At 54.5% G+C, this 27149-nt stretch overlaps 1 protein-coding gene across 6 annotated transcripts in view; it reads right to left on the bottom strand.

Annotated features, from left to right (window-relative positions):
- The window catches only part of LOC122384098 (cytospin-A-like), a 144389-nt gene that overhangs the window by 94980 nt on the left and 22260 nt on the right, over nt 1-27149 (bottom strand). For 2 of the 6 annotated variants that reach the window (XM_043371106.1, XM_043371107.1), the window contains exons 2-3: nt 12806-13002; nt 12239-12568 (exon numbers count right to left, since the gene is read on the bottom strand). In XM_043371106.1, the coding sequence (XP_043227041.1) occupies nt 12239-12568; nt 12806-12978 (503 nt within the window). In that variant the 5' untranslated portion in view covers nt 12979-13002. Of the gene's footprint in view, nt 1-2184; nt 2384-12238; nt 12569-12805; nt 13003-27149 lie in introns of those variants that run through there. The other 4 variants (XM_043371109.1, XM_043371110.1, XM_043371108.1 and 1 more) reach the window with 2 other exon arrangements.

Below are 27149 nucleotides of genomic sequence, written 5' to 3'. Positions count from 1 at the left end.
TTTGCTGGGATTTTGCATTTGTTTTATGTGTAGATCGACTGGATACTCATTATTCACCGTGTCACTATTTATTTTTAACTGGAAATCGCATATCTTTTTATATCAACATTCATTTTGATAACAAAGAAGCCTAACATTGAGAGGGAGCCAGAGTGAAATTTTGATCCTCAGCCAATGCTGAAGGGTAAGGTGAGAGAAAGATTTTACTGAACTCTTTTCAGAAAGGAATTTCAAATGTATTGATGCATTATTCATTGTCCACTATCCAGTGTGCACTTCCTGAGAGTGAGGACTTAGCATAGCAATTTCAAGTCATTACTATTTGTTTGGCTGTCTTTTTCTGCACAGCAATGAAGCAAGTAAGGTTTATATAGCTCTAGCATTGACCCAGCTGTATTTTTTTTCTTGCAATAGCAGGTTTTTAAAATTGCGGGTTTTTGCGGGTTCGGCTCAGCCAAAAGCAGCTTGCGGGTAGTTGTGGTTGGGCATGGGGTAGCTGCGGGGCGGGGCGGGTAATGAAATTGCAAATTTGTGGCATCTCTAGTTGGAATACCGACCGGCGCCTAGCTCGGGGACTCAGACTCGCGTCACCCATCGGCAACCGCATGAACAGGAAGCCTTATCGATTGATGTGAAGGGTGAAGTCGTCCTGAACAGATGCAGATTGACTAGAATCCGAAAGGGGAGGTAATGCTATGCGTTCACGGTCCGAATCCACAGCGTTCGAGACTTGAGTCATTTGTAACTGAAAGTCCATACCAACGAGCACTTCAATATCAGAAAGAACTCTAATCAAAAAGGTCCCCTCTCCCACGCACTCTCCCTCCTCTCACAAACGCACAACAGTCCGCACACATCAATACCGCCGATAATCCGGGAGTGGTCCCCGCACTGGGGCGGTGCCACTGCACCCTGCGTGTGCCGCCGGCTGAGGGGACAGAGGGGAGAGGGAGGGAGGGAGGGAGGGAGGGGAGCGAGTGTGCGAGTGTGCGTCACCCCTCGGATAACGGCCGGCGTAGGGCGCCGCGGGGGGAGCGGGACGCGCACAACGCCCGGGGTGCGACGGGGTGCGACGGTAGCGTCGGCGGTAGCTGGAATAAAGAACCGTCTGAAGTGATATAAAATGTCTGTTGAAAGAATTCGGATTTCGGACTAGTCCCAGGACAGTTGTGGAGCACCGCACCGAGTCAAACTCGACTGAGTGAGCTGAACGCCTCACGTGCCGTACTCATAATTAATAACCCTGGAAAGCGGTCCATGTGTGTCGTTCGCCGTGATGGATCATCACCCCATCGTCCACTGTCCACATGAACTGGTCAGACAATTAGACAAACTGCGTGGACGTAGCCTAGTGGACGGGGCGTGGACGTGGGCGGGGCGATAGCCACCGGCTGGTCACTGGAGGGGGAGGGGAGAGGCTGTCGGGGGTTCAAGGTCGAATGAACATGCGCTGGTCAATTATCAATTGCCTGTCAGACTAATGCAGCAGGTGTGGTACGCGTGAAAACGGATGGATATTTGGAAGAGAGCGGAGACAAAACAAAAAGAAAGTAGCCAGAAGTGTAGATAACCTGAACCAGCCTCCTCAAAGTCTATGGTAACAGCCAAGATGATTTTTTTGAGTTTCGACCGACCACTAGCTCTGCCCTGTAGCACAGCGTTCTGGCGTACCCTCGGCGCTGTGGACGGCTGTCGGTCGGCCATTCGCCCGTCACGGGCTGCCGGCCACCGAATCGCACCGCGCCGCTCCGTCACACACACTGGGACAGAAGCCCCGGACGGACCCGGACCGACGGACGCCCTAACGGTGCCGTCCGGGGATCGGATAGAGAGGGACGGAGAGGATAGTGAAGGATAGAGAGGATAGAGAGGGAGGGGCGGGAGAGGGGATGAGCTAAAGCGGACGGGGATAGGGTGTCGGGTGGCACGGGGTCAGTTCAAATCCCCATGGGCTCAAGAGGACCCACGCGGCCCGAGTCTCTATAACAAAGCAGCACCAGTGTCACCAATGGAGACTGAAGTGCTGGCGACAGGAGAGAAAATGTAGCACGGACTCGATTGAACCAAGGCAGACTGGCGAATGAACCGGAGCCGACGGCGTCACAGGCCACTGAGTGAGCGCAGATAACGCGTCAGCCGCCGCCCACATGTCTACGACCGTTAGCCGTCTGAGTGGCCTCTTACCGGCTTACTCCGCTGTCTGTACCCCTGTCAGGGTGACCGTCACCACCGGACAACTCCCAGCACCAGTCCCAGCCGGTCTGCACCAGCACCAGGCACGCACACCTCACCTCAGAGCACGATCCGACCGGAGTCCCACGTCCACGCCACTTGCGCCGACAACAAACTGCCGGGCCGAGCGCGGCCGGCCGCGTCGCGTTCTAGTTGGGTGCGCGGCCGCCACGCGGCGCCACGGTCGACCAGCCGCCGGCGGCCGCCCAGCCCAGCTGAAGGTCGTGTATGGGCCGCCCGCCGCGCGGGGCGGCACGGGCGAGGGCCCGCGGGTCTGTCTGTCGCCGCCGCAGCTCAGGTTCGATTTGAGAGACCGCGGCTTTTGGGGCCAGATATGAGCGCTGCAGGCTACAGTCTGGCCGGAAATGAAACCGGAACCCTTCAACGGAGCCAGATGAGACTCCGCACCAAATCTGAATGTCCGCACGTCGGGCCAGGCCGTTCAAAGTCAGTAGACTGGTGCGTCATGGCGGCACAGGAGCCGAAAAATTCCCATATACAACATATAGTCGGTCACCAGACCAGACCAAACCAACCACAATAAACCATAAACGGCCACAAGAAACCACCTTCTGAATCCTTAAGCATCGGATTCAACGGTCGCCCTGACAATCAGGTTTGGATCGCATAACCTCATTGCATAACGCATAACGACATACAGCCAGCGACGACTGAAAACAAGGCATATGCATTATGCATTCCTACCCGCATTGCATACAAAATCGCGGAGGTGACGGTTGCAGTCTCCCTTGACGAGCCAGCTTCAGACTTGTCGATCGCCAACGAGCTGACGCCGATACCAATGGGTAGCTGTCGCCCGCTGAGATTTTGCATTTGTACGAGCGAGCCCGCATCATTGCAATGAATATGCCATGCTATGGCTAGCGGGTGCTGTCTCGGCATTGGTATACGCCGAGACGCGTTGGGACGCCATCGTGATTTACAGCGCATTGATTCGGTTGAGGACTAATTTCATGTAGTGCTAGTGAGCAATTTCCGATTTTCAAGGCGCAATCAAGCAATTATGCTTCCAGGTGATCGAATGAAATCATCGACAGCTCGAGACAATCTAACCATTCAGAAGGAGCTCCTCAAATCAGGATCGCCCCTGGTTTGTCTATAAGCGAAGGTCATATAACAAGCCAAGACATCGATGCCAATGCCGACTTCATACCTATTGTAGCGTGACGCAAGGATGAATGTGAGCCGTATAAGTGTGAGTCAGCTTCAGCGTCGAGCTGTGAACCGGTGACCCAGCGTTGGTCATAGCCGCCGGCATCTGATGCCGGCAGGGCCGAGTTACACCCTGCAAGTAGCTGGGCCGGGCATGACGTATGGGAGCATGATTGGCTGGTTATGATGTGAGATATATGACGTATGACAGCGCGATTGGTTGGTGATGATGTGAGATGTGTGTCTGCGAGCTGTGGATGTGCCAGGAGGGGGATTGTGAGTTTAGTTGGCTGGAAGGTGTAGAGGAGAGCAGAATAGATCTTCTTCTTGTGCTGGACGGTGACTTTTAAGTCAGTACGACAAGCTATTTCGGCCTTCTCGACTAAGTGTTGTGATTATGTCTGACGTAGAAGAGGGCAGTGGTGCACCGGTAGCTGGTACCAATACCATGGAACCAGAGTTTCCTGCGCCTGCATTCGATCTGCGGGCAATACCGGAGTTCGACGGCAGCGGTGACGTCGTCAGATGGCTGGAGCAGGCGACACAGCTGTGTGCCCTGCGTCGTGTGTCACTGGCCGCTGTCATACCCACACGCCTGAGGGACCAGGCGTACGAGGTGTGGGCCACCCTCTCCTCCACCGAGCAGCGGGATGCTGCAATCGTCCGCCAAAAACTGCATCGTGCATTTGCATTGGGACCCGACGCGGCTATGTATGAGCTGTATCACCGACGTCTACAACCGGGCGAGTCTGTGGATGCCTACCTGGGATCAGTCAAGCGGCTGATATCCCTCATAGGTTCAGTGTCCAACGAAGTGATGACGACGCACTTCCTGCAAGGTCTGCCGCCGGAGGTGCGGCTAACAGTACGTAACAGTGCTGGAGATGAAACTCTCTCCTTGGAGCGAGCCGTCGCCGTCGCTAGGTCAACGTTGGCGATGGCGGCCAGGGAGAGAGCGACTGCATCGGTGGCTGTCGTCCAGCCGCCGCCATCATATGTACAGCAGCAGCGGGGAGCCAGAGGGACGGGTCGCCGTCCACCACTGCGGTGTTGGACCTGTAACCAGGTAGGCCACATCGCCCGGCTCTGCCCAAACGGGCACGGCGACGGCGCTACATCAGCGCCACGGGCTCCGCCGTCGCCAGCTGCCGCAGTGACCCAAGAGCCCCCATCATCGACATCAATGTAAATGGGCGCAAGTGCCGAGCACTCGTCGACACAGGGTGCAGCGAGACAGTGGTGTGGAAGGGCATGGTGTCCTGCTGGGAGCGGAGTGACGCCAGCTTGGTCGCTGTCAACGACAGCCCGGTGCTGTGCTGTGGGCGGGCTGTGGTCAGCCTTGGAGTGCGCGGGGCGACAGTGAGTGTGCGGGCGGTCGTCGTACCGGCCCGGTTGCTGGGCGTAGACGTGTTGCTGGGCATGACCGGCATTGACGCCCTGCAGGGCGTGAGTGTAAGTGGAGGATCCGTTCGCTTCGGGAGTGACAACCCAGTTGCGAGCGTCGACACGGCTGCTGTGGTGCAGCGTGAGGCCCCGCCGGAGCGGGAGGTGTGTCGTGCGGTCGACACGGCTGCTGTGGTGCAGCGTGAGGTCCCGCCGGAGCGGGAGGTGTGTCGAGCGGTTGACACGGCTGCTGTGGTGCAGCGTGAGGCCCCGCCGGAGCGGGAGGTGTGTCGAGCGGTTGACACGGCTGCTGTGGTGCAGCGTGAGGTCCCGCCGGAGCGGGAGGTGTGTCGAGCGGTCGACACGGCTACTGTGGTGCAGCGTGAGGCCCCGCCGGAGCGGGAGGTGTGTCGTGCGGTCGACACGGCTGCTGTGGTGCAGCGTGAGGTCCCGCCGGAGCGGGAGGTGTGTCGAGCGGTCGACACGGAGCCGGAGCTAAGGATTGACGAGACTGACTTCACGGCTGTGTTCGATGATGTGTGGACAGTCCGTTGGAAATGGGCCGGTGGCGTGGCTCCGCCCCTGCTTGGAAACTCGATAGCTCAGTACGGTGTGCCGAGTTGTGCGCGTGAAAAATTCGATGCAGAGCTGGCGCTGTGGATTAGTGAGGGCTGGCTGCGCGAATACGATGAGACGATGTACGGTCCCGCACAGGGATTGATCCCGTTGATGGTGGTTACTCAGGCAGCGAAGGACAAGGTGCGGCCGGTGTTAGATTATCGGGAACTCAATCAACACCTGACACGTCACACAGCCGACGCTGACGTCTGCGTGGAAGAGCTGCGAAGGTGGCGACGTCACGGACGCCGGGTCGCTGTCCTGGATCTGAAGAAAGCTTTTCTTCAGCTTCGTGTGGACCCGGCCCTGTGGCCGTACCAGACAGTCATCGTGCAAGGGCGGCGGTACTGCCTGACCAGGGTCGGCTTTGGGCTCAGTATCGCGCCTCTGATCATGAAGGCTGTGGTCAGGAAGGTGCTCGCACAGAGCCCCGGGTTGGCAGAGGCAGTGCTGCCTTACGCCGATGATCTGCTGGTCAACGAAGCGGTGGTCTCGGCTGATGAGGTTGCCGAGCACTTCGCTCGATTCGGGCTCACATGCAAGCCGCCGGAGCGGGTCGCGACCGGTGCACGTATGCTGGGCCTTCGTGTCGCCGAGAGCGACGGGCCGGCACTCCAGTGGAGTAGGGACGGGGAGTCACCAACGCAGGCTCCACCCGTGCTAACGCGGCGATCTGTCTTCGCGTGGGCCGGCCAGCTGACATCTCATGTGCCGGTCGCAGGCTGGCTGCGGCCGGCCGCTGCATGGATGAAGCGGACTGCCAACCGCCTCAGCCCGGACTGGGACACTCCGATCGTCAGCGAGGAACTACAACGTGAGGTGGATGAGGTGTCACGGCGGTTTCGAGCATGTGACCCGGCACGCGGCCAGTGGTGTGTGACAGGGACGAGCGTCGTGGTGTGGACCGACGCCAGCTCCATCGCCCGCGGTGTCGTGCTCACTGACCCTGACACGGGCGCCATCATCGAGGACGCGTCCTGGCTGCGTGCCGAATCGGAGAGGGACGTGCACATCAATATCTCAGAACTGGATGCCGCTCTCAACGGTGTCAACCTGGCGGTAGCATGGGGCTTCCGTCGCCTGACGCTCCGGACAGACTCGGTGACGGTGCACCGCTGGCTGAGTGACGCGCTGTCGGGTAAGGCAAGGCTGCGAACCAAGGCGCAGTCCGAAATGCTTATCCGACGGCGCGTGGCTGTTTTCCGTCAGCTCGTCATCGAGTACGAACTGGAGGTCACTATCGAGCTGGTCGCGTCAGCGGTCAACCGTGCTGATGAGGTGACGCGGGTGCCCAACGCCTGGCTGCAGACTGCCGACCAGCCAACCACTGATTCGTCCAAAGCACAACCGGTGGCTGTCGCTGCCATCACAAGTGCCTCAGCGAGTGACATCCGCACCATCCACGAAAACATCGGTCACCAAGGAGTGAGGAGAACGTTGTGGTACGCCCGACGTGAGCTGGGGGTGAGGCGGGTGTCAAAACCAGCTGTGCGAGACGTGGTCAGACGATGCCAGACGTGTGCCTCGATTGACCCGGCGCCGGAGCGCTGGCCCGGTGGGTCACTCGGAACAGAACGCACGTGGGATCGCCTGGCCATGGATGTCACCCACGTGCACGGCCACCCATACCTGACGCTGGTGGACTGCGGGCCGTCGAGGTACGCCATATGGCGACGGCTTCGCCGGGCAGGAGCTCTGGAGATTGTGAGTGAGCTGGAGAACGTGTGTCTAGAGCGTGGAGCCCCGGCGGAAATACTCACGGACAATGCGACAGAGTTCCGTGGCCGGGTCATGTTAGCGTTCGCGGCTCGCTGGGACGTATCCATCCGGTTCCGCGCTGCCTACGAGCCCGGCGGGAACGGCATCGTCGAGCGCCATCATCGTACCATCAAAGTGATGGTGGCCCGGCAGTCCTGCTCCGTTGCTGAAGCAGTCCATCGATACAACGTGACACCGAAGGATGGCAGTGACCCGGCCACAGCTCCAATCAACGGGGTGCTTCGACACCCTGGCCGAGACGTTGACGTGACGCCCCGCAGAACCTCAGACGAGCCTGGTGACGCCCTGCCGCTGAAGAAACCCGGTGTATACCAGGTAGGGGACAAGGTGTGGGTTCGGCGGCGGGGCGACCGATGTTTTGTAAAGTCAGACGAGGGTATTGTGACAGGCGTCGTTTCGGCCCAGACAATCGAAGTCGATAATGTCCCACGACATGTGCGAAACCTCCGACATCGGTTGACCGTCCCTGAATGTCCGAGGCCAGGGGCTCTGCGAGCGCCAACGGTGGAGTGGTCTGATGACAGCGAGTGTGATGGCGTGTGTGTGTCGCCAGCTCCGAGTGATGTGACGGAGTCGGACACGCGGCCGCCCAGCGTCGCTCAGTCCCCGGACCCCGATCCACCGACCGGGTCCGATGTGTCCGCAGACGAGAGTGAAACGTTCGTGCCTGCGACGCTGCGGCGTGGTACGCGTGTTCGAAGAGAGCCGGAAAGATATGGCGATGGTGTGCCAGAGGATGTAGTTGATGCGTTGATTGAATGACATGTAACATGTAGAGTAATGTGGTTCTTCAGAACCAGGGGGTGATGTAGCGTGACGCAAGGATGAATGTGAGCCGTATAAGTGTGAGTCAGCTTCAGCGTCGAGCTGTGAACCGGTGACCCAGCGTTGGTCATAGCCGCCGGCATCTGATGCCGGCAGGGCCGAGTTACACCCTGCAAGTAGCTGGGCCGGGCATGACGTATGGGAGCATGATTGGCTGGTTATGATGTGAGATATATGACGTATGACAGCGCGATTGGTTGGTGATGATGTGAGATGTGTGTCTGCGAGCTGTGGATGTGCCAGGAGGGGGATTGTGAGTTTAGTTGGCTGGAAGGTGTAGAGGAGAGCAGAATAGATCTTCTTCTTGTGCTGGACGGTGACTTTTAAGTCAGTACGACACCTATGCCACGAAAGTGCGCCTTATTTGACGGAACACGTCGCGTGCGAGAGGTAATGCGAGTGGCGCACATCAATCAGGCGGCATTGCACAGCAGGTCCATAATTCCGGCCAATTCACCACTCCGATCCATCACTCCCGACACGGCATAACTCATCTCCGCTTGTCTATTTACATTTGCAGCGCAATCAAACATTCCGGCCGGCCACTCGAAGGCTCCATTACCCGGCTCTGGACGGCCGGACCGGATGGATGGCACCCCGCACCAGACATCTGTGTCAAACGGGCCGTCTGGCGAGCCGGGCAGCGGGCCGAGCCAAGACCAGCACCCGGGCGCCAATCATATCACACGCACAGGGCAGCCACGCATCACACAGCGCCCGCACACGGCAGGGCCACCGGCGCGGCAGTCGGGGGCGAGCTCCGGGCTCCTTAAAGGGACCCTCCCACCTTAACATTAGTTTTGAGTTGAGATAGCGAAGTTTGCGGCCAGGCTCAGAAACCACCATTTATCCTGGTCGCAACCCCCGCAGCTTTATGGTCTTCAAGAAATTTCTTCCCTTTACTTGCAGGGTGGGACCAGCGTGGTCCCTATCTCTTAACCATTACGGGAATCTGATGACGTCATCAGGCTTTCGAACGTCCGTTAAATGTTTGACTAAAACGTTTTGTAGCACGCGGTGGTATATGCTGCTTTGCGCGCAACAAATGCCGCACTTTCAAATAAAGTCGCTAGGAACAGCGGAGATCCCAAAAAGTAAACAAAAGTAAAAGTCTAATATCTTGAAAACCGGTGAATATTTTTCGATGAAATTTGGTAGATATTCGTTTTTGCTCTTTCTGAACCGAGCGACATCACTTTCATGCCAATTCATTAACTTTTTTGAAGGTGGGAGGGTCCCTTTAAACAAACCCAGCCACCGGATATCATTCGCCAGTCGATATCGTCTTCATTAATAACGTACGGCGGTGACTAGGGGCTCTGGCAGCTGGAGCCGACACCTCCCGTCCTGCCAGCGAGCAGTTCGAACAACTCCTTCTCGTCACGGTCTGTCTCAGCATGGCAGGCCGGCTGATAGCATGGCTATGGAGACGGAGAGGACGGTCTGCCCAGCCGGCCGGACTTCCAGCGCCTGTGTTTACCCGACCCGGCAGGTCGCCGCTGCAGCTGGAAACACATACCGACGGCCGGAGACGGATCGGAGACAGCCGAGAGACGATATGGAGACACCCTGGAGACGGTTCGGAGACCTCGCTGTGACACAGGAGACCCCGGATGTTTTCCTGCCACCGTCATCAGGAGCGGGGTGGAGCCGGACGGCCAGTCACGCTGACACAGCATCTGGTGCACGTGATCGAACCGAAAGTGCATGCAAGTTCCACTCTCAACAAGATTCATTGATCAAATTATGAATGAAGCGCAATCACATACAGAACCCTTGGTTCCCAATCAGACCACAAATCAGGCTCCTAAACACAGCATAGTGTTTCAATTCCTGCACACGGAGTCCATGGTGACTGTTTTGCGCCGTCCCATCTCGACCCTGACCTTCTGCAGTCGCTCGGCCACGCCCTGTGAACCCCGCCGCCGGCGACGCGACGGTCCATGAACGTCGGCGCCGACGCCGGCCAGTCGCGTCGGCTGGGCGGCGGACCGGCGCCGGTCAGCTCACGTTCCGTCGTTCATTAAATTCACAGCCGCTGATACTGTCCAGAATGAAATGAACGGGCGGCGCCGAGGGAAACTCATCTCCACGATGAGCTATGGAGGCAATGAGCTCCGTGCCCTGGATATCACGGAAACACTAAATGCCTCCTACACCATAAACAAAAGCATGCATTACCACACAAGCGCCTGGGCGGCACCACACCAGTGTTTGGGCGATACTTTACCAGCCTCACCGCCCAGAAACACGGAAACAAGACAGCGGAATGACAAAACAAGTCTTCCGCCACTGTTGCTGTCAGTTCACGGAAGCTATTAGGAGCCACGAGGAAGAACAATGACAGTTGGAACATTCCATCGGCCAGTTTTGATGAATGTCCGCTTTTGGGCCGAGTCGCTATTGGCTGACGCCCGCGGCATGTCGAAAAACAAGCCCATGTGAATGTATTCCAAGTAAGGCAGGTAGTGGACGGGAATGGCAGACTGTCTAGATGTAGCCTCAAAGATGACTGGAAGGTTCAAATGGAATGTGGCATAAGTCCAGTGTCAAAGCGCATATAACGAGTCACTCAACTGGAACGATCATTCGTCCGAGACCAAATTCCTTATGCAATAAACATGTCAACTCCCCGTTGAGACCTACAAAGCCCTGATTTTCTTTCACATGGAATGCTGATGCAATTGCCCTGGATCTAGGAGATTGGACAGTTCGTCTTGCAGCGTTTGCTATGTCGTCCCGCGGTTAATGACTATCATTTGAGGAAGTCCGCTGCCTAATTAGGGGTCGTACTACGTCAATTAGCAGACGTTTTCACCAACACATATCCCAGCACATAAACATACACCCAGCGGTGCCGTCCATGATTATATGATTTTCAAATACCAGAGAGCGTCAGTTTCTGGCCTTCAGTCAGTAAACGGACCAACGGAAGGCGGCAAAGTCCGAGCTCTTACGTTACTCAAGCAAGTACCGCAGACACTATAAATACGACTGAGTACGACGCGGGGAGTCGCGTCACCGAGTCGCAGTCACTCGCACCAAGCCACACACATGGAATTCGGGAAGGTTGGAGACGTGCTTGAAAATAGCATGCATCTTGTCTGAAAAAACATCAACGGATTATGTTGTAATTTATCCCGAGCATAAATTACAACATGGAAGCTGTGTCTAGCTATTGCGATGGCGGATGAGCAAATATTCGATGAACTCTATGCTTCAGCTCCACAAAAGGCAAGCCTTTGTTGCTGTTCGAACAGCACACTCACCTGGAAAAGGCTCCAGGAGGAAGCAGCAGAGGCAGTGGCCGGTGATGACATTTGTCTTCTGCTTCCAGTCAGCTGGTACGGAAGACGGCTAGCACATCCTGCCATCTTTACAGAGCTGCCTAAACCACAGCTTCCCAGGCCACGCCACAGGTGGCAGCACTATCCACACCTGCAGTCTTCCGACCGTCCATCCGCCACAAATGCTGAATCCGCGATCGATATCATAGTTCAGCACGCTTCACTCGTCGCTCGCTTTCGTCTCTTCGCTTCACGAATTAATCCACGCGCATCATCACTCCAGCGATCACCGTTCCACTAATCGGTAACCCGCCACTCGTCAGCAGACCGCTCGCGTATCCCGCGCCGTCGCCGAGTCCTTCATTTGACGACGCGCCGTGCCGCCAGAGGGATTGTGACTAGTGAGGGGATGGGATGGTGACCTCCGGGTGCCGCGACCCCACACCACCGCACCAGGCATGTTGAGAACGTCAGAGCAAGGTCATCAGATGCATGGTACACTGAGAACAGCGACCCCTGGACAAATTGGTCAGCAATGACTCGACGGTAATATTCCACGTTGACCCTGGCTTTAGAGTTTAGATGAAGACATTATCCCAAACATGCACCCGCTGAAGGCTCAACATCAGTTTCTTTCCATGACTAAGCACTGCTGAGCTAAAGTGAAGGTCCCATCAAGACTGGCTGAATGACACCACAGCTAAATGACACCTCACATACCATGCACTGATGAGCAGGCCCCTGAGCTCTACCCCAAGTGCGTACTATTGCAGCCCGCAAACCAAATAAACTTCCTAAGCCCGCAAACTATATCTGCAGCAGCATTATCCGTCCTATATCCACCTTATACTACGGATCAAACCCATTCCCTCCCACCCCCAATCAACACACCTAGCCATGTACTTTTAGCACAAAGCATCACCACTTATCGTTGACCTCACCTCGCCAGTTTTTTGACCGGCGACGCCCGCAGGCGTTTGACCGGCGATCGGGGCGGCTTTTTGGGGCGCACGGTCACATTGGCCGCCAGCTGCCGGGCCCTGGGCGGCGGCAGAGCGTCAGCGGCCGCTGAGCGCCCCCGGGCCGAGCCGGCGCGCACGAGCTCGAGGGGCCGCGCGGCGCTGGCTCTGACCAGCTCCCGGGGCCGGGCCGAGAGGCTGCGCAGCGCCGCCGGCCGGCCGCTGGAGATGTCCCGGTGCACGGAGCCCGAGCGGGGAGTGGACACCGTGCGCGGCTTACTCGGAGAGCCGCCAGCCGTCCGGTGGGCGCTCCTGAGGGGGAAGGGGAAGCTGTCAGGGGATGAGACAGATGCAGCAGTATTTTCAGTGTTGCATTGAAAAATACACAGCACAGCTTTTTATGAAGCAATTAGCAAACGTAAACCTTTCTAATGATCTGCACGAGTGAATTAATGATCTGTACGGCGTCCATCTACTTCCCTGTACTGACCTGACGTCCCCTCAGCCCCTCTAAACCCACCTGGCGCCCCTGCTGTCCCCACTACTGACCTGGCGCCCCTGTCTGCCCCCAGCGGCCGCCGGGTGGGTGTCGTCGACACAGTCCTGCTGCGCACACTGACTCCCGTGGTCACCAGACGCACGGAGCGCGGGGTGCGCGGGGACGCCCAGTCGACGGGCCTAGAGGAGGCCGCCGGGCCCGGCGTGGTCCGCACGTGCTTCATGGCGCCGGCGCCGGCAGCTCACACCTGAGGGAGAGAGAAAGAGGGGTGTCAGCCAGCCGCCAGGGGGTGGTGGGTGCACCGGCCGATCGGACTTGTCAGAGAGGTGGCAGAGGTGTATTAGTCCAAAAGCGGTGGGGTGTGGACAGCCGGTGAGCACTGGGGTTTATGGGAGGCAGCACAACACGGCAAAACGTGCCAGATTTCGGCGTGGTTATTGGGATTGAGATGGCGTGTAATAAGCGGCGGCTGTGCTACACCACAGCGCCATCTAGACACACAAGATTGAGCAATTCATCGTTTCGAAAGCTGTCCACCGAGCGGCGCTGCTATCACAGCTCACAAATTTGTTGATATCCAACAGATAAGTAGGTACTGGACAGTGGACACTTGGACATGCAGGCATTTTGCACGACTTTTGAATCAGCCAGGGTTACGTTGGCCATGCCGATGATGCGGAAGCATTAAAATAAGCGTCAGCCAACACTGAACCAAATCCACTGAATCAGGCCATCCATTTCCCATCGACTGCGAGTCGGTACCCTCCCCGCGGTCCTCAGCCACCCGACCCGGATTTCGTGCACATCCCACACTCAGCCCGGCGTGATCAAAGTCAACCACCACGCCCCCATCCCTCCGGTCAGCCGAACACCCCCGCCCCAGCCATCCGGTCAGCCGGATGCTGTCCATGGACCGACCACCCTCCTCCCGGGCAGCGCGGCGGGGGCAGGCACGACCAGCCGGCCGGGAGCTGAGCACGAGTTACGGCACACTAACCGGGCTACGAAACACCGTCACTACAGGTGAACGATGGACAAACGTGGAGTGTGAGCAGGTTTACAGTTCATAAACAGATACATAGACATTGGGAGGAGCGCGGTAAAAGGTGAGCGTCTCGGAATGTACTTTGTTGTGGTGCACAAGCCTGCTTGAAACGTCTCTTCTCTTTTTATTTAAAGAAATGCTGTAAACACTTCACTTGAGAGGAGCCAATCAACGGGAGCATGGAGGCTGGTTAATTTTATCGTCCCCTCCAGCAGTCAGCACCCACTTCTAAAACACTAAGCACTAAAACAGTGGTCGGCAGGTCCTCCGGGGTCGTGCCCCCTTTTTTGGCGCCAGGCAGGGCCATTACCCCCACCTACCAGACCCCATTGGTGATACAACCAAGGTTACTGAAATTCCATACTTTTCCGTGACTCTTTGGGTACCATATCTGCGAGAAACCGCAGGCCCCCTCCCCTGCGGTTCTCGCAAATATCTCAAAAACGTTGGCACGGAGCGCCACCATTTTTGAACATTTTATCATGCATCGTTTCTGCACATGTTGTGAATATTTCAGACCAGAGTCACTCAAGGTCAGGTCACCAGATCACTTCGAGTGACCTCACCTCACCTCAGTAAAGACTGCAACGCCTGCTTTAGCTGCATTGAGTGACAGATCTCTTTCAAGCTTTCAGGAATTGATAAAGGCAATAACATGTACAAAATTTGCATCTCGGAGATTTGATGTCGGTGACCAAAGTTCAGGTCAATTTCACGCCCTCTCCCATTATCAATGGGAGAGGGCGCAAAGTCAATGGTAGAAAATTGAAAGGTGCCTCCTTTGGACCAGTGTCATTCCTAACACTGTGACACTCTTATTTACAAGTAAACATGACCGCTGAACCGGAAAATTGCACCCGTAACCCCACTGTATGTCCCTGAGGTCATTTCAGGTCATGAATGGTATCTAACAGCTATTCGCTAATAACTTTGATAAAGGCATCTCAGAGCGATGAAAATGCCTTAGATGTGTTCAGCTCGACGATACGGATCGACTGATGTGCAACAAAACCTTCGATGCTTCTCGACGGGAGGATCACGATGCTGATAAAAGTGAGCTCTTGCAGGTTTTGAGTGAAAAGTTATTTAAGAAAAACTATCAGGAAGCAACGTACATTTTGGCAGTTTTTGTCTCCCCTGCAGGCTAAACCATCTTCGGTTGAATCTGAGGGCAGGCATCAGAAAAAAAAAACGTTAAGAGAGCTATCGAATGCGTTTTTCCGCAGCGCTGTAGCTCACTATCCTTTCCTGAGCTATAGGCCAGTTTATCGAAAATTGTCAACAGTTGACCTGGAAATTGGCGAAATTTTACGTTCGATGACCTCTGGTGACCTGACCTTTGATTTGACCTAAAAGGTGACCATAGTTTTTCTTCATCATTTCTTATGCTCTTTCGATCGCCGACTACGGCGTTTCGCTAGTGACCCAGGAGCCAAGTTAATAGGGGGTGTTCAACCTCCATCTCCAGCAGGGCGTGGAAATCCAGGAGCCCCAGCGGGGCGCGGGTTAACCCCCATACGTATAGGTGTAGCGGGTATTTTTCGAGAATAGATCACATAGATCACAAGGGTCGGATCACGAAAAAAACTGTACCATCGAGCCGATCATTTTTATCTGTCCTGAAAATGGCATGACATTAACCCGAATAACCGTTGATTTGTGAGATATTTCTTGAGATCATGGCAGGCCACAAAATCTCACCTCAAGAAGTTACAGCAGGACCCGATTAACTCGGCAGTTGTTATTGACCTATGGAAGGTCACCCAATGATCAACGACCTTTAAATTGGGTAGCAGCGGCTGCTTATCTTCACGGGCAACACGCTCAATTTTCTGCAAAGCTCCAGCTCAGAGACCGAGATGCTCAGGTCAGGGTGCAATGGAAGACTCCTCTCCCTTGCGTTAGTGACTGTGAAAACGCCAATAGACGAGCGCCGGCTAGTACATGACAGTAACTTTCCACGACTGTACGGAATGGTGAGCAGCTACATGAAAATTGGCATGCGCCAGCTAATCAGTTCATGCTTTGTGCGTTTGACCTCGACTAATCTTTGAATCCTGGGGCACAATAGTTGCGATGTTTGTCCCATCAAGGGAGCCATTAATTCTAAAAAAGATGAGGCTTTCTCAGAGGCCCTCATTACCCCCCGCCGAAGGGCGCCATTACCCCCAAAGGGGGCATGCCCCACCATTTGCCGACCCCTGCACTAAAACCACAACATGTGACTTCACCGCGCCACGTGACCTGACCCACTCCTCACCACCCATCATCCCACTAACGAAGCCGGCGCCTCTAAAACTCCCTCCTCTCTCGGTACGTTGACGGACTGGCTGACACACGCCGTTAATATGCATGGCCGCTCCGTGCCGAGCCGAACGCTTCATCATACGGCGCAGGGACGGCACCCGGCTAATGAAAGGCAAATGTCACGAGGGTGATTAGTTTCTGTCAGCGACAGAGGACGTTTATTGGGAGTGGGTGGGGCCGGGAGGATCAAGAGCGCGTGCCTGCCGAGACAGCACAGTCGTCTCCAGAGGAGTGATGATAATATGAGGCCGAGGGCCGTGTGGATTGTGGATGGCAATATGTACGACTTATTTGAGCGAAAACAAACGGTTGCTGTCCAAACTCTCTGGTGATTTCCATAGGGTAGTGTGGGGTAATTTGAACATATTTTTACGTCTTCTCCGTTGTACCAAATTCCAGCTTAACCCAGGATGAAGAAAAACTGCTTCAGTAGCGCAAGTGTCACTTGCTTTCACCATGCAAGCCTCATTTTTGGACGAGCCGAGCATGCCTTGAAAAGCATAGCCTCACTTCTCCACCAAGTCACGGTGTGTTTAAATGGCCCCACTGTGGGATAATTTGAACATACTGCCTTTACCTGTCATAGAAACGATAGTCTCGCCAACGCCGATGTTGTTTGACCCATAAACAAATAGGCAGAACAATTCAAAACATACCTTCACTTGAAAAATCAACACAACAACAAAAATAACAGTTGCAGAGTATCAATATCTGCACGCTGCACACCGGTCAGTTGACAGAATTCGCCTGTCTTCAATTAACAGAACGTCTATCATTTTTGTTCGATAAAAACTCGAACGTCTATCATTTTTGTTCGATAAAAACTCTCCCAACCGTACTACATCTGTTAAAGTGGTGCCAATCGAAACCTGGACATTTGGAGTTCTGATTTTGTCCAATGTCCAATTCGGAATTGGTTGGACAAAGGTAGCAGACTGGACAACATTGGACGATGGCTTGCTACACTTCAGCGCTTTTTATAAAGTAATCGTGCATAGCATTGATTGGCGAATGGAAAGCTTGTTAGGCTCTCAATATAATGAACACTTTTCAGCTGGTAAAAGTACATTATAAGCAATTTAAATGACAGTTTTGAGTGTTTATTAATGCGTAATTTTCGGACATATTTGGACAAATGGCTGACTTTAACATTTTTGAACGGAAATCAACAAAAATGCCGGACATTAGACGGATATTAGACGTGAATTTTATAAAACTGGCATCACTTATCTGGTACTGCTTTGGGTCGAAAATGTTGGCAAAAAAAAACTGGGAGCGTTGTTTTTTCGGAGCTATCCCTGTCTTTATTGAAATTCCCACACTATGTTCAAATTACCCCACACTAAAAGTTATTTTGCCATATTTAAAAACAGGTTTCAAAAACAAATTTCTTGGATTGAATGCACTGATCAGGTCATTGTACAACAAAAGCCGTTGCGTATTAGGCGCTAGCAATGCAAGATTTTGCGCTGCAATGAAGTTGCAATGACGTGTTTTTAGGCGTTTTTACTTGCGAAAATGATTTTTTACAGTGTGCGTCAGCATCTTCATTCCATGAAACTTTAAGCCCCGTTCATATGATAGCCCTTTTAGTTACGATAATTTCCCTCATTGGTCATATTGTCATGTCACTTATGGATTTTCCGTAATTTTGAGTTTTTTACACTATGTTCAAATTGCCCGACATGTTCAAATTACCCCACCCTACCCTAGTCAAAGAAGATGTATACTGATATTGCCACTCTGTTGGACAAAATAAAGGAAATATTGTTATTGTTAACAAAAGTAGTTAGATTAGAGAAAAAAATCAAACGATTACAAATGTTTCAAATGTTTCTATGTCCTGTAGCGCTGGCGTAAGCCCGCGACCGTTCATTCATTCTAGCTGTTCCATGTAAATGAGGCATTCTATTTCTGAACCCAACCGAGTCATCCCTCTCACTCTCCTCTTTCCCCACAAACAGCTGACTGTGACCCTGTGCCGCCTCACGAGCCGTGCCCCACCCACTGGCCTTTGCCCACGCCCGTGACCCGACCTGACCCGCGCCAGACAGCCGCGTGCGCGCCGCGTCACGCCGCATTAGCCGCGCCACTTCACGGAGAGCTACCGACCGCACTCCACGGCACACCGTACCGTGCATCACAGCACATTGACATTTAACAACAACTCAGTCCACACAGCAAAGAACAATAAATTTCACCACACCAAACGACAGCATATGACACTACGACACAAAACAACACACACCAAAGCACTACAGCACAACACATCAGATCACAGCACAGCACAACAAAACACCACCCCACAGCCGCGGCTCAATCACAGTAATCTCATATCTGCAGTGTAGGGCTGTTGCAGCGCGGCTCAGCCGGCGGCCCCGCTTCCCGTGTCCCACAAACTACGATGACCGCACCGGTACAGTGTTAAACCACGTCGGGGCAGGGAGTCAAACGGGCCGAAATTAGCCCGCGCCAAGGTCAGGTTTGTTTGTCACAAGGGGTACGGCGCTGAGCTGACCGGAAACGTGGCTTACCAGACACGGCGGGCGGCTGATGCCTGCGACACACCGTGCAACAACGGAGGATTGTGTCTGATCCGGCCGGATTCACCACAGATCCAGGGTAGATTCGAGGTATATCTGCGATAGATCCGCCGTTGATCCGTGGATGATCCGCGGCGGGCCGGGTCATCACGTAAAATCTATCCACAAATCCACAATGGGACTGCGGTATATCCGCGGTGGATCCAGCGCCGATGCGGATCGGCGATCCGACGGATCTGGGGCATGATGAGTGGAATATCCGGCATCGTAAGGCTGTACCCGCTGGATTAACGATGTGCACGTGGGTGGGACACTGAACTGAAACGCCGGCGTTAGGTCGGCGTCCAAACGTTGAGTTTAGACGGAATGCCTCTACCGCTGCGGCACCAAATATTTGCTGAGGCGAACGTCGTAAGGGGACGGTAGGACAAGAGTGTACAATGTACAGTCTGTCTTAAAAGTACCGAGCAAAGTAACGGTGGATCCATCAAGCCTGACCGAGGAAGGGCATGCTATAATTTGAAAGTCACCGAACCAATTGACCTGGGGAATAGACGAGGATGTCAATTGCTTCGGTGACTCAAATTTAGCACGCCCTTCATCGGTCAAGGTTGATGGATCCACCGTTACTTTGCGCGGTACTTTTAAGACAGACTGTACAATTGTACATCCATCCTATGACCTATTATACCTAAAATAAGTATCTTTTTGTGAAATGATGCCACTAATAACGCAATGAAAGAGAAATCATGTTATTCCATAATAACCCACCGGAAAATTGAGCCCCCGCTGAACAAAAGCACTCAGAAGTGGTTTTCACCTCAAGGACAATAGTCCCTGATAAAACGCTCGAAAATTGGGTGAAAATTTCCATCGCTGAGTAATAATGCGCCAAAGTGGCACCTTTTCAGCCCGGCCCACCAGTCTAACGCGCTGGAGAGGCGAACTATCAGCGCGAGCGATCGGTGAGGTCGGCCCGGGTCCCCGTCTAGTCTCCACCTCTGTGGGAGGTGGGTCATCGGAGCACGGCGGCACAGGTGCCAATTGGAGCCTTTTTAAACAATTACCGATGGCTCCGCGATTGAATAGCTAATGCACCAGGCGGCCTTAGCTGTTGTGCCTTTATCAGGTGGTCTTAGCTGTTGTGCCTTCCGTTTGTATGAAGAAAAAAAATGAGAAAGAATACATTTTTAAAATAGGAGAAATTCAATAACAGGATGACCCATTTTCTTTTAAACGAATGAATAGCGACGCTGTCTAAGCTTTGCATAACCTGATACGTAGCCTACATTCTTTTTTGTCCATTTAAAACTCGGGAAGCAGCCGTAGCTTCAGCCCAAAACTGACAGGTCACGGCCGCGTCTGATGAAGCAATGCGCTCCAAACCAAACAGGGCGCTCCACCCGTGGGTCGGCCGGCGACCCGGCAGTTTGAGAGCGGCGCCGGGCCCCGGAGGGCCTGTTTACTGTACCGTGATGACCGATCGCCAGTGTAACCACTGTTTTCCGGCCGGTGAGCGGGGCGGCCCGCCCCAGCCGCAGCGCCGCCGCGGGCCGCCAGCTCAGCCCGTGATTACCCCCGGGTTGGGATGGCGGGGAGGGACGGGTAGGCAGAGAAGAGCCGCAACGTTGAGAGACGAGAGTGGAGTGACGGACGGGCCAGCTGTGTATGGGTGCTGGATCAGACAAGAGCTGTCATTGTGTTATGACTTATGAGGACGTCAGTACACAGTAGCGGTCAAATAAGATTCAGTGAATGCGAGCACGTCGATGCATTCTCTGTCGCTTAATTCCTCCCGTTTCCACGATTCAGACGGTCAGCTGATATGGCCTGCCCCATACCTGACTGCTCCGACAGTGGCATCCACTGACTACTTCACGCACCGTATCCGAATGATCTGTTTGACAATAATTACATCTGTCGTGTGAGACCGACATGTCCAGACCGACAGGCAGACAGCGGCAGACAGCGACAGACAGTGACAGCTGTCCTGTGTGGGAGCCACCTTACCGCCGGGCTGGCACCCACCAGAACCGAACCATTATGGGAGGTAAGGTAAGACACAAAAACAGAACAGAGTGCCCGGGAACAGAAGACGCTTTTGTACCAGTAAAACCATTTGGAAACAGCTGCTAGCAAGAGTGGTTTCAGCTCCTTTCAGCCATGTGTCATGTCAATAAGCTGATTTTCCGAAAAGGAGACAAGACGTCTTTTTTCGATCAGCGAATGGCGCGAGTACACAAAAGCTGCAGCAACGTAACGGAAGACTGTTGCCAAAGCCCATTCAAAATGCTATGAAACCCATAACTCAGACACACCTTCACACCTCATCCATTTGAGGTGTGTCATAGACTCGCATAACCGAAGTTCACACCACAGACCTGACCCCGGGATACTTGCAAAGCAATCCACGACTTTCATTCACCACCGACGGGTCAGATCGTAAACCAATGAATGAACCCCGCCCTCTCCAATAGGTACCCAGAGTGCATCAGCGAGACCGCACGCATCCTCCCATGGAGCTTACGGACCGGTCCGCGGGCCGGCGAATGATTTAGTGGCTATGACAGAGCCCAGACGCGGCCTCTGACACGGGCCCTTGGCGGCACATTAGCGGTCCGTAAAAACGAACGCACCTGACACTAATGCTATTCCGTGTGTTCGCTAATGAGCAACTCTGCTGAACAGCTCCACGCGTTATTTTCCAGAGTCGTGACACCCACCGTCGGAGTCTGTCTCAGGCAGGTGTCGTGTCTGCCTGTCTTTCTGTCAGTTTCCCTGTCTGGCTGATAGGATGTGTTTCTTGTCTTTCTGTATTTTATAGGCCTTCAGTATGTGTCCGTCTGTTAACCTGTTGAGAAATGACGGCCTCAAAATTCGTAAGTCTATAGCCAGCTTGCGCGGACTAACAAATAGCCAGTAACTCGCTGAGCCAATTAACCAACAGTTAATGAGCCCAACTCGCTTCACCACCCTGACAGTCAGTATATGCAGCTATTCGCGGAAGGTCATCACTCAGTCATTCAGTTTTCCAACCAGCAATCCATTCACTCGCTCAGTCAATTCGTCAGTCAGCCAACGAGACTCTATCCCGTTCGCTCACCTATCCATCACCAAACCACTTCGACTGTTTCCTGTTCCACACCAGACTAGCACTTATCTCATTAGACTTCACGTCTCTCGATGGGTCCCTCTCCGATGCCTCATATCATACAGTCACAGAGAAAAAGTATAGACAACACAGCTGTTGCAGCGTCAATGCAAGGGTCGATACCGATGCCAGTGTCAATTACTCGGGAGTCGGAACTCGGAATACACCTCGAGGCGGTAAATGTGTCTAGAGTCGGTGTTCTTGTCGGTGTGATGTCAGTATTGGTGTCGAAGTCTGTGTCTGTATCGGTGTCAGTCTCTGTCTCTATATTGGTGTCGTCGTCAGTGTCGGTGTCACTGTCGGCGTCAGTATCGGTGTCGGTGTCAGTGTCGGTGTCACTCCACACAGCGGCGGTGTGTGATGTGACGACTCCGCGCGGCCGCCACCCGGCGCGCGAGGCTCATCCCCATGCGGGACGCGCCGCCGCCGCCTCCCACACAGCCTACCACCAGGGACGGGACGGGCCGCTCGGCACACACCAGTCACCGTGAGGGACACAGACCGACACGGCCGGAACCCCGGACAGAGGCGACACTGTCCACAGCGGCACTGTTGACAGAGCCGACAGCCACACAGCCGACAGACAATACCGACCAGTCACAACAGCGCCGCCCAGCCGTCCAAACGGCCCGACTTTACGAACCGACAGCAAACGAGAACTCGGCCCGAGCGAGGCTCAGCGATAAACGGTATGTGGCCGCCCACTGCAGAGCCAGCAGCAATGAGCCATGGCCAACAAAGATGGTGTTATGCTAGTCTGTGAACATCAGCGCTCCTTGAACAAACTTTACAGCCTACTGCCAGCAAAGAACAGCGACCAATAAAATATACCATTGGTCGACTACAACGAGCGCGCTGCTTGTTTCAGCAGTAAAATGATTGTAAAGCGCAATCATCTGAGCACTCGTCGGATGCCAAGGACCGGCTGCGTAGGTTGAAAATGCCGCGCTGCAGAGGGATCATTACAGTCACTCTTCCGTGGGTGGTACGTGGAGCAAAACACATAAAAGCCGAGAGCTTATAATGGGAGGGAAGAAGACTCGACAACAGGCAAACGAACGAGAAAAATGTTTCATTTAAAAGTAGAGCCATCAATTTGATCTCTACCGCGAAGGTAGAGATTTCACAGGCCACAGCTCTTACGAGCGTATAAGCACCGGAGCGACCGCTGTCCCTTGCCTCACCCAGCGACACGGCTACAACTACCTCAGCCTGTGGCCGGCAGCCGAGCGCACCGAGCGTGCCCGCTATTACGACCGCCACTGCACGACACAAAGGAGAGTGAAACGGAGAGAGGCACACGCTCAATGGACGCGCCGGCGACGGCACGGCCCCGAGCACCGACATGAACCGAGCTAAAGCCACAGTCGGCTGTGTTACCGTGCTAGTAGGGGTGGAGTACACAGTGTAGTGTAGTGTAGTGCACGGTGACTATAAATAGTGTAGTGTAGTGTCGTTCCGCCCCGGTGTGGAAGCCACGGACGTAAAAATGAAGCAGCCGCTGCCCCGGTGCGTGACTGATGAAATGATAGCCATTTTTGGTCATAAATATATGGCCGCGGACCAGTTTAGTACCTACTGGAGTGACAGAGTGGCGCCATAAACATGGCCACTCACTAGAATACAGATTCATCAAATGATACCAAAGTGTATCAAAAGATAGCAAAACTATTAAAACGTAGTGATCCGACGCAACGTCAGCTGTGTGGTCCGCTCGCACTCTCCCTGCATCAATTTCCTTTTCTCATCTCTCCGAGCAGCAGTGTGCTTCCTTTCCCCGCTGTATCGGCGGCCATCCAGCGCCCTGTTGTGCACAGCTCGCCGGCACAATACCTCTTCCGACAGCAGGGGAAACCGAGGCAGCCGGTGAAACGGCCGTTGTCTCGGCTAAGGGCCGCCGCAACGGCGCTCTCCAACGGAGAAACCTGCCCATTGGCTGGCCGGAACTGCCGTGGCGGCGATACCGACGCACAGGCGACGATTGTGGCACACACGCACACACGCGCGCCGGGAGGCACGCGAGTCGCTCCGTGTGTGTAGACAAACAAACGGACAGCGCTGCCGCCGAGCGTCCCGACTCCCGAGGCGCCGAGAACTATCACCACGGGGAAAGGTCTGTCTGCTCAGAGGTGACGGTGCTCCAATGAGGAGAGCGTTCAGTTTGGTCGCCATCCGGCGCTCAATGAACGCCAGGTCACCGGCGAGTCAACCCCGGTCGCTGGAGGTCAGTCCAGGTCAGAGGCGAGGTGGCGGGGTCCGCCCGGCCCGCCACACCATCTCTGCGTCGGCCGACCGCGGGGCCAGGTCATACAGAGACGTAGCGACCCGCGCGGAACGAGCGTAATAAGGCAACGAGCAGTGAGTCACTCAGCTGCAACCTTCATCTGTCAACGTGCACAGATCGACCGACGAGAGCGGCAATACATCGTACCGACATGTTACACAGATGGAGGCTGATCCCTGGCTGTTCAAATTAGCGGACGTATTTTACATTTGATCGCAGTCGATATTTTCAGAGGACGCTATCCATGTTTTCGTATTCGGATATGATTTTGTCAAGCCTTTCACATCATTGTTGGTCTAATATTCACCAGCTAGGATCTATTAACAATTAAAAGCAGCATTTACCTATCTTTGGCAGTTGGCACTCACCCGCCCCTTCTCAAAACATACAGGCGCCGACATGATGACGATGCTGACCTCGAAGCTGACCTGTGATAACCACTCTCAACAGCAAAGCCATCTCGCGGTGACCACCGACGCCGGCAGCGCCACCTATACGTGACCCGCGCGTGACTCAGCGGCCGGCGGCGGGGTCCGCTCGTCTCCCGCTGAGTCACCCCCGCGTCAGCCGCCGCGGCCAATTGGTTGGTCCTGTCACGGCCAGATGAAGTGTCGGCCAGAACAGCTCTCTTGACGTCGGCGCTGACGCGTCACAGCAAACTTATGGAGATCGCGTCACTGAAGAGACGGCAGACCGAGACAAGGAGAACTTTGTCACTGAGGACCACGTCAATGACCACTAAGTCTCTGAGAAAACATGTGGTGGGCCAGTGACACGACGAACAGCAGACTGTGTCACTAGGAGACATAGGACTGAAGACTGCGAAGTGGCGATATGCAAGACACATTACAGGGGTCCAGCAAACCGCAGTTCCTAATGACGTGACAGAACCCCCTACATCACAACTAGGATACAGCGCACGCAGCTAACTAGGCCTGACCTAGAAGCTGCTCGGCTCCCATTGCCGAGGCAATCCAATTTTAGCGCCTCACTCAGTCGCCGATCGCCTTGAAAAGACGCACTTAGAGTGATTAATTGGTGCGAATTTCTCGCGAGCGGCGTGCGAGCGTGGTGCGCGGTTCCGTGTGAGGTGCATCCGTCGGCCCGAGCCGCTCCACGAACAGCAGTGTCGCGTCACGGAGCGCCGCAGCTCGAGGTCACAGATGTCCGGCTCCACAGAGATCGGTGTCCGAGCAGAGATAAGCTGCCGAAAATATGTGCTGAGTTCACACGGTCTATTGACGGCAGGAGCTAGGAAGGGACTGACGAGCGGTACAACAAGACGGCACTTCAGAATGCCGGAAGGAGAGTGAGGTTGGAACAGCTAAAAGAGGCCCGAAACTCACTGGGCTGGGACGGAGTCGACAGCACAAAAAAAAAAATATCAAACGAGCCCAGAAATAAGTGGGAGTGGACCTTACGTCGCTCACATGTAAGCGATAGTTTGAAGAAAAAAAGCTTGGATGTGTTCGCAATAGAACAAGACATAAGTCCCTGAATGTGTCCGTGAGTTTGTGCATGACTCTTGTGTACCTTGCTATGCTACTGATGTTTACCACCTTCCAGATAAAAAGATGGTAACCTCAGCTTGCATACCAGCCACAGACGAGTCAACAAGACAAGAAGGCTTACGGGCCACACGAAAGTTTAACCGACAGCTGCGCAAACAGTCTGAGTGACGCCGGACACGCGCCGCGCGATGGGCATTAATCGCCGACTGGTTATGTTTGTATATTGCCACCCGGACGGGGTGTGGGTCAATTCGCATTCCTCCTCTGCGAGGACGCTGTCGCGCGTCATGCACGAGAATATGCAAATCAGTCGGCTATCAAAGGCGTGATGTCGGGGGCCGGACCCAGCGGCAGGCCTCTGCAGGCGCATCCGTCCGCGTCCGTCCCTCCCATGGACTGGCACGCCGTGCAGCGCTGCTGGGGAAGGCACGATGCCGAGCTTAGTGCCCTACCCACGAACGTACCGCGGCCGCCCCCACAGCGGCGTGGGAGGTAGAGCGGAGCTCACTGAATACACCCCGCCGTGACCGCCGGCCGACGGCCACGCCGCGTCCCCGATGATCGGTAGTGATAACTGGCGAGGAGCGACAATAAACACGGGTCAGACGAGCCGCAGCTGCTCAGGATGAAGGGGCAACATTTTTCAAGGCGTGTGTATTTAGCCGTCCGAGGCAGTTATTGACACAGCCACTGCTATTGACAAATCCCACAAATAGATCCACCAAACCCTTCAGTGATGTCTCGGAACAGTAGCATGAGGAGCGTAGAGCCCTCTCTTGTGTCCATTTAGCCAACATTATTCCAATATTTGTCTCGGCATCATCCACACATCCGTTACATTTGTAACGCATCACAATCAAGGCTGATGCGCACCCGGTAGCTCCGTGCGCCGCCTCCACGTTTCGTCCATAACACTTGTCAGTGTGTCCACCAGTCGCCTTCCCGAAGTGCCAGTCCGTTACGTCCGCGTGTCAGTCCGAAAGCCGCACCACATGCCCGTCAGGTTTTCCGAGCGTCAGTACGTCAAACTCTCCACGTGTCAGCCCGTCAAACTCTCCGCGTGTCAGTCCGTCTCACCACCGCGCCAGTGGCGATGGACGCGTACCGTTGCCGCCTGGGTACCGAGGTCGGACCGGGGCTGGGAGATGCAGGGTCACGGCTCGTCTGAGCGGCACAGGGCGTAAACAGAGCCCGTCTACACTGGCGGATCCTGGGGGGGGTCCACGGGGTCATGACCCCCCCCAAAAGGTCTGAGAGGGTCATTTGACCCCCCCCAAAAGCCGAAGACCTAAATGCGCTATAGACGCCGTCTTGCATGCTCAAAATCACCTGTCAAACACTTCTGAGCTAATACCTTTGTTTTTCTGGATCGTGTTGCGTGAAAAGGCGTATTGAAGACCAGAATCTTACTCGTTTTTGTCTCAACCGTGCGAGCACCAGGGGATGATCCAGGAAAACTCCAAGGGGATGGTCATGAATTTAATTCGTGGTGCCCCTACCTATACGCAAAATTAAAAACTCAACGGATTTCGGTCACTTAATTTTGGTGATGT

The sequence above is a fragment of the Amphibalanus amphitrite genome, unplaced genomic scaffold (genome assembly GCF_019059575.1).
Source record: "Amphibalanus amphitrite isolate SeventyFive unplaced genomic scaffold, NRLGWU_Aamphi_draft 000181F_arrow, whole genome shotgun sequence".
Classification (NCBI taxonomy): Eukaryota; Metazoa; Arthropoda; class Thecostraca; order Balanomorpha; family Balanidae; genus Amphibalanus; species Amphibalanus amphitrite.
Note: the sequence above shows the minus strand (reverse complement) of the source record. Positions and strands in the feature narration are given on the sequence as shown.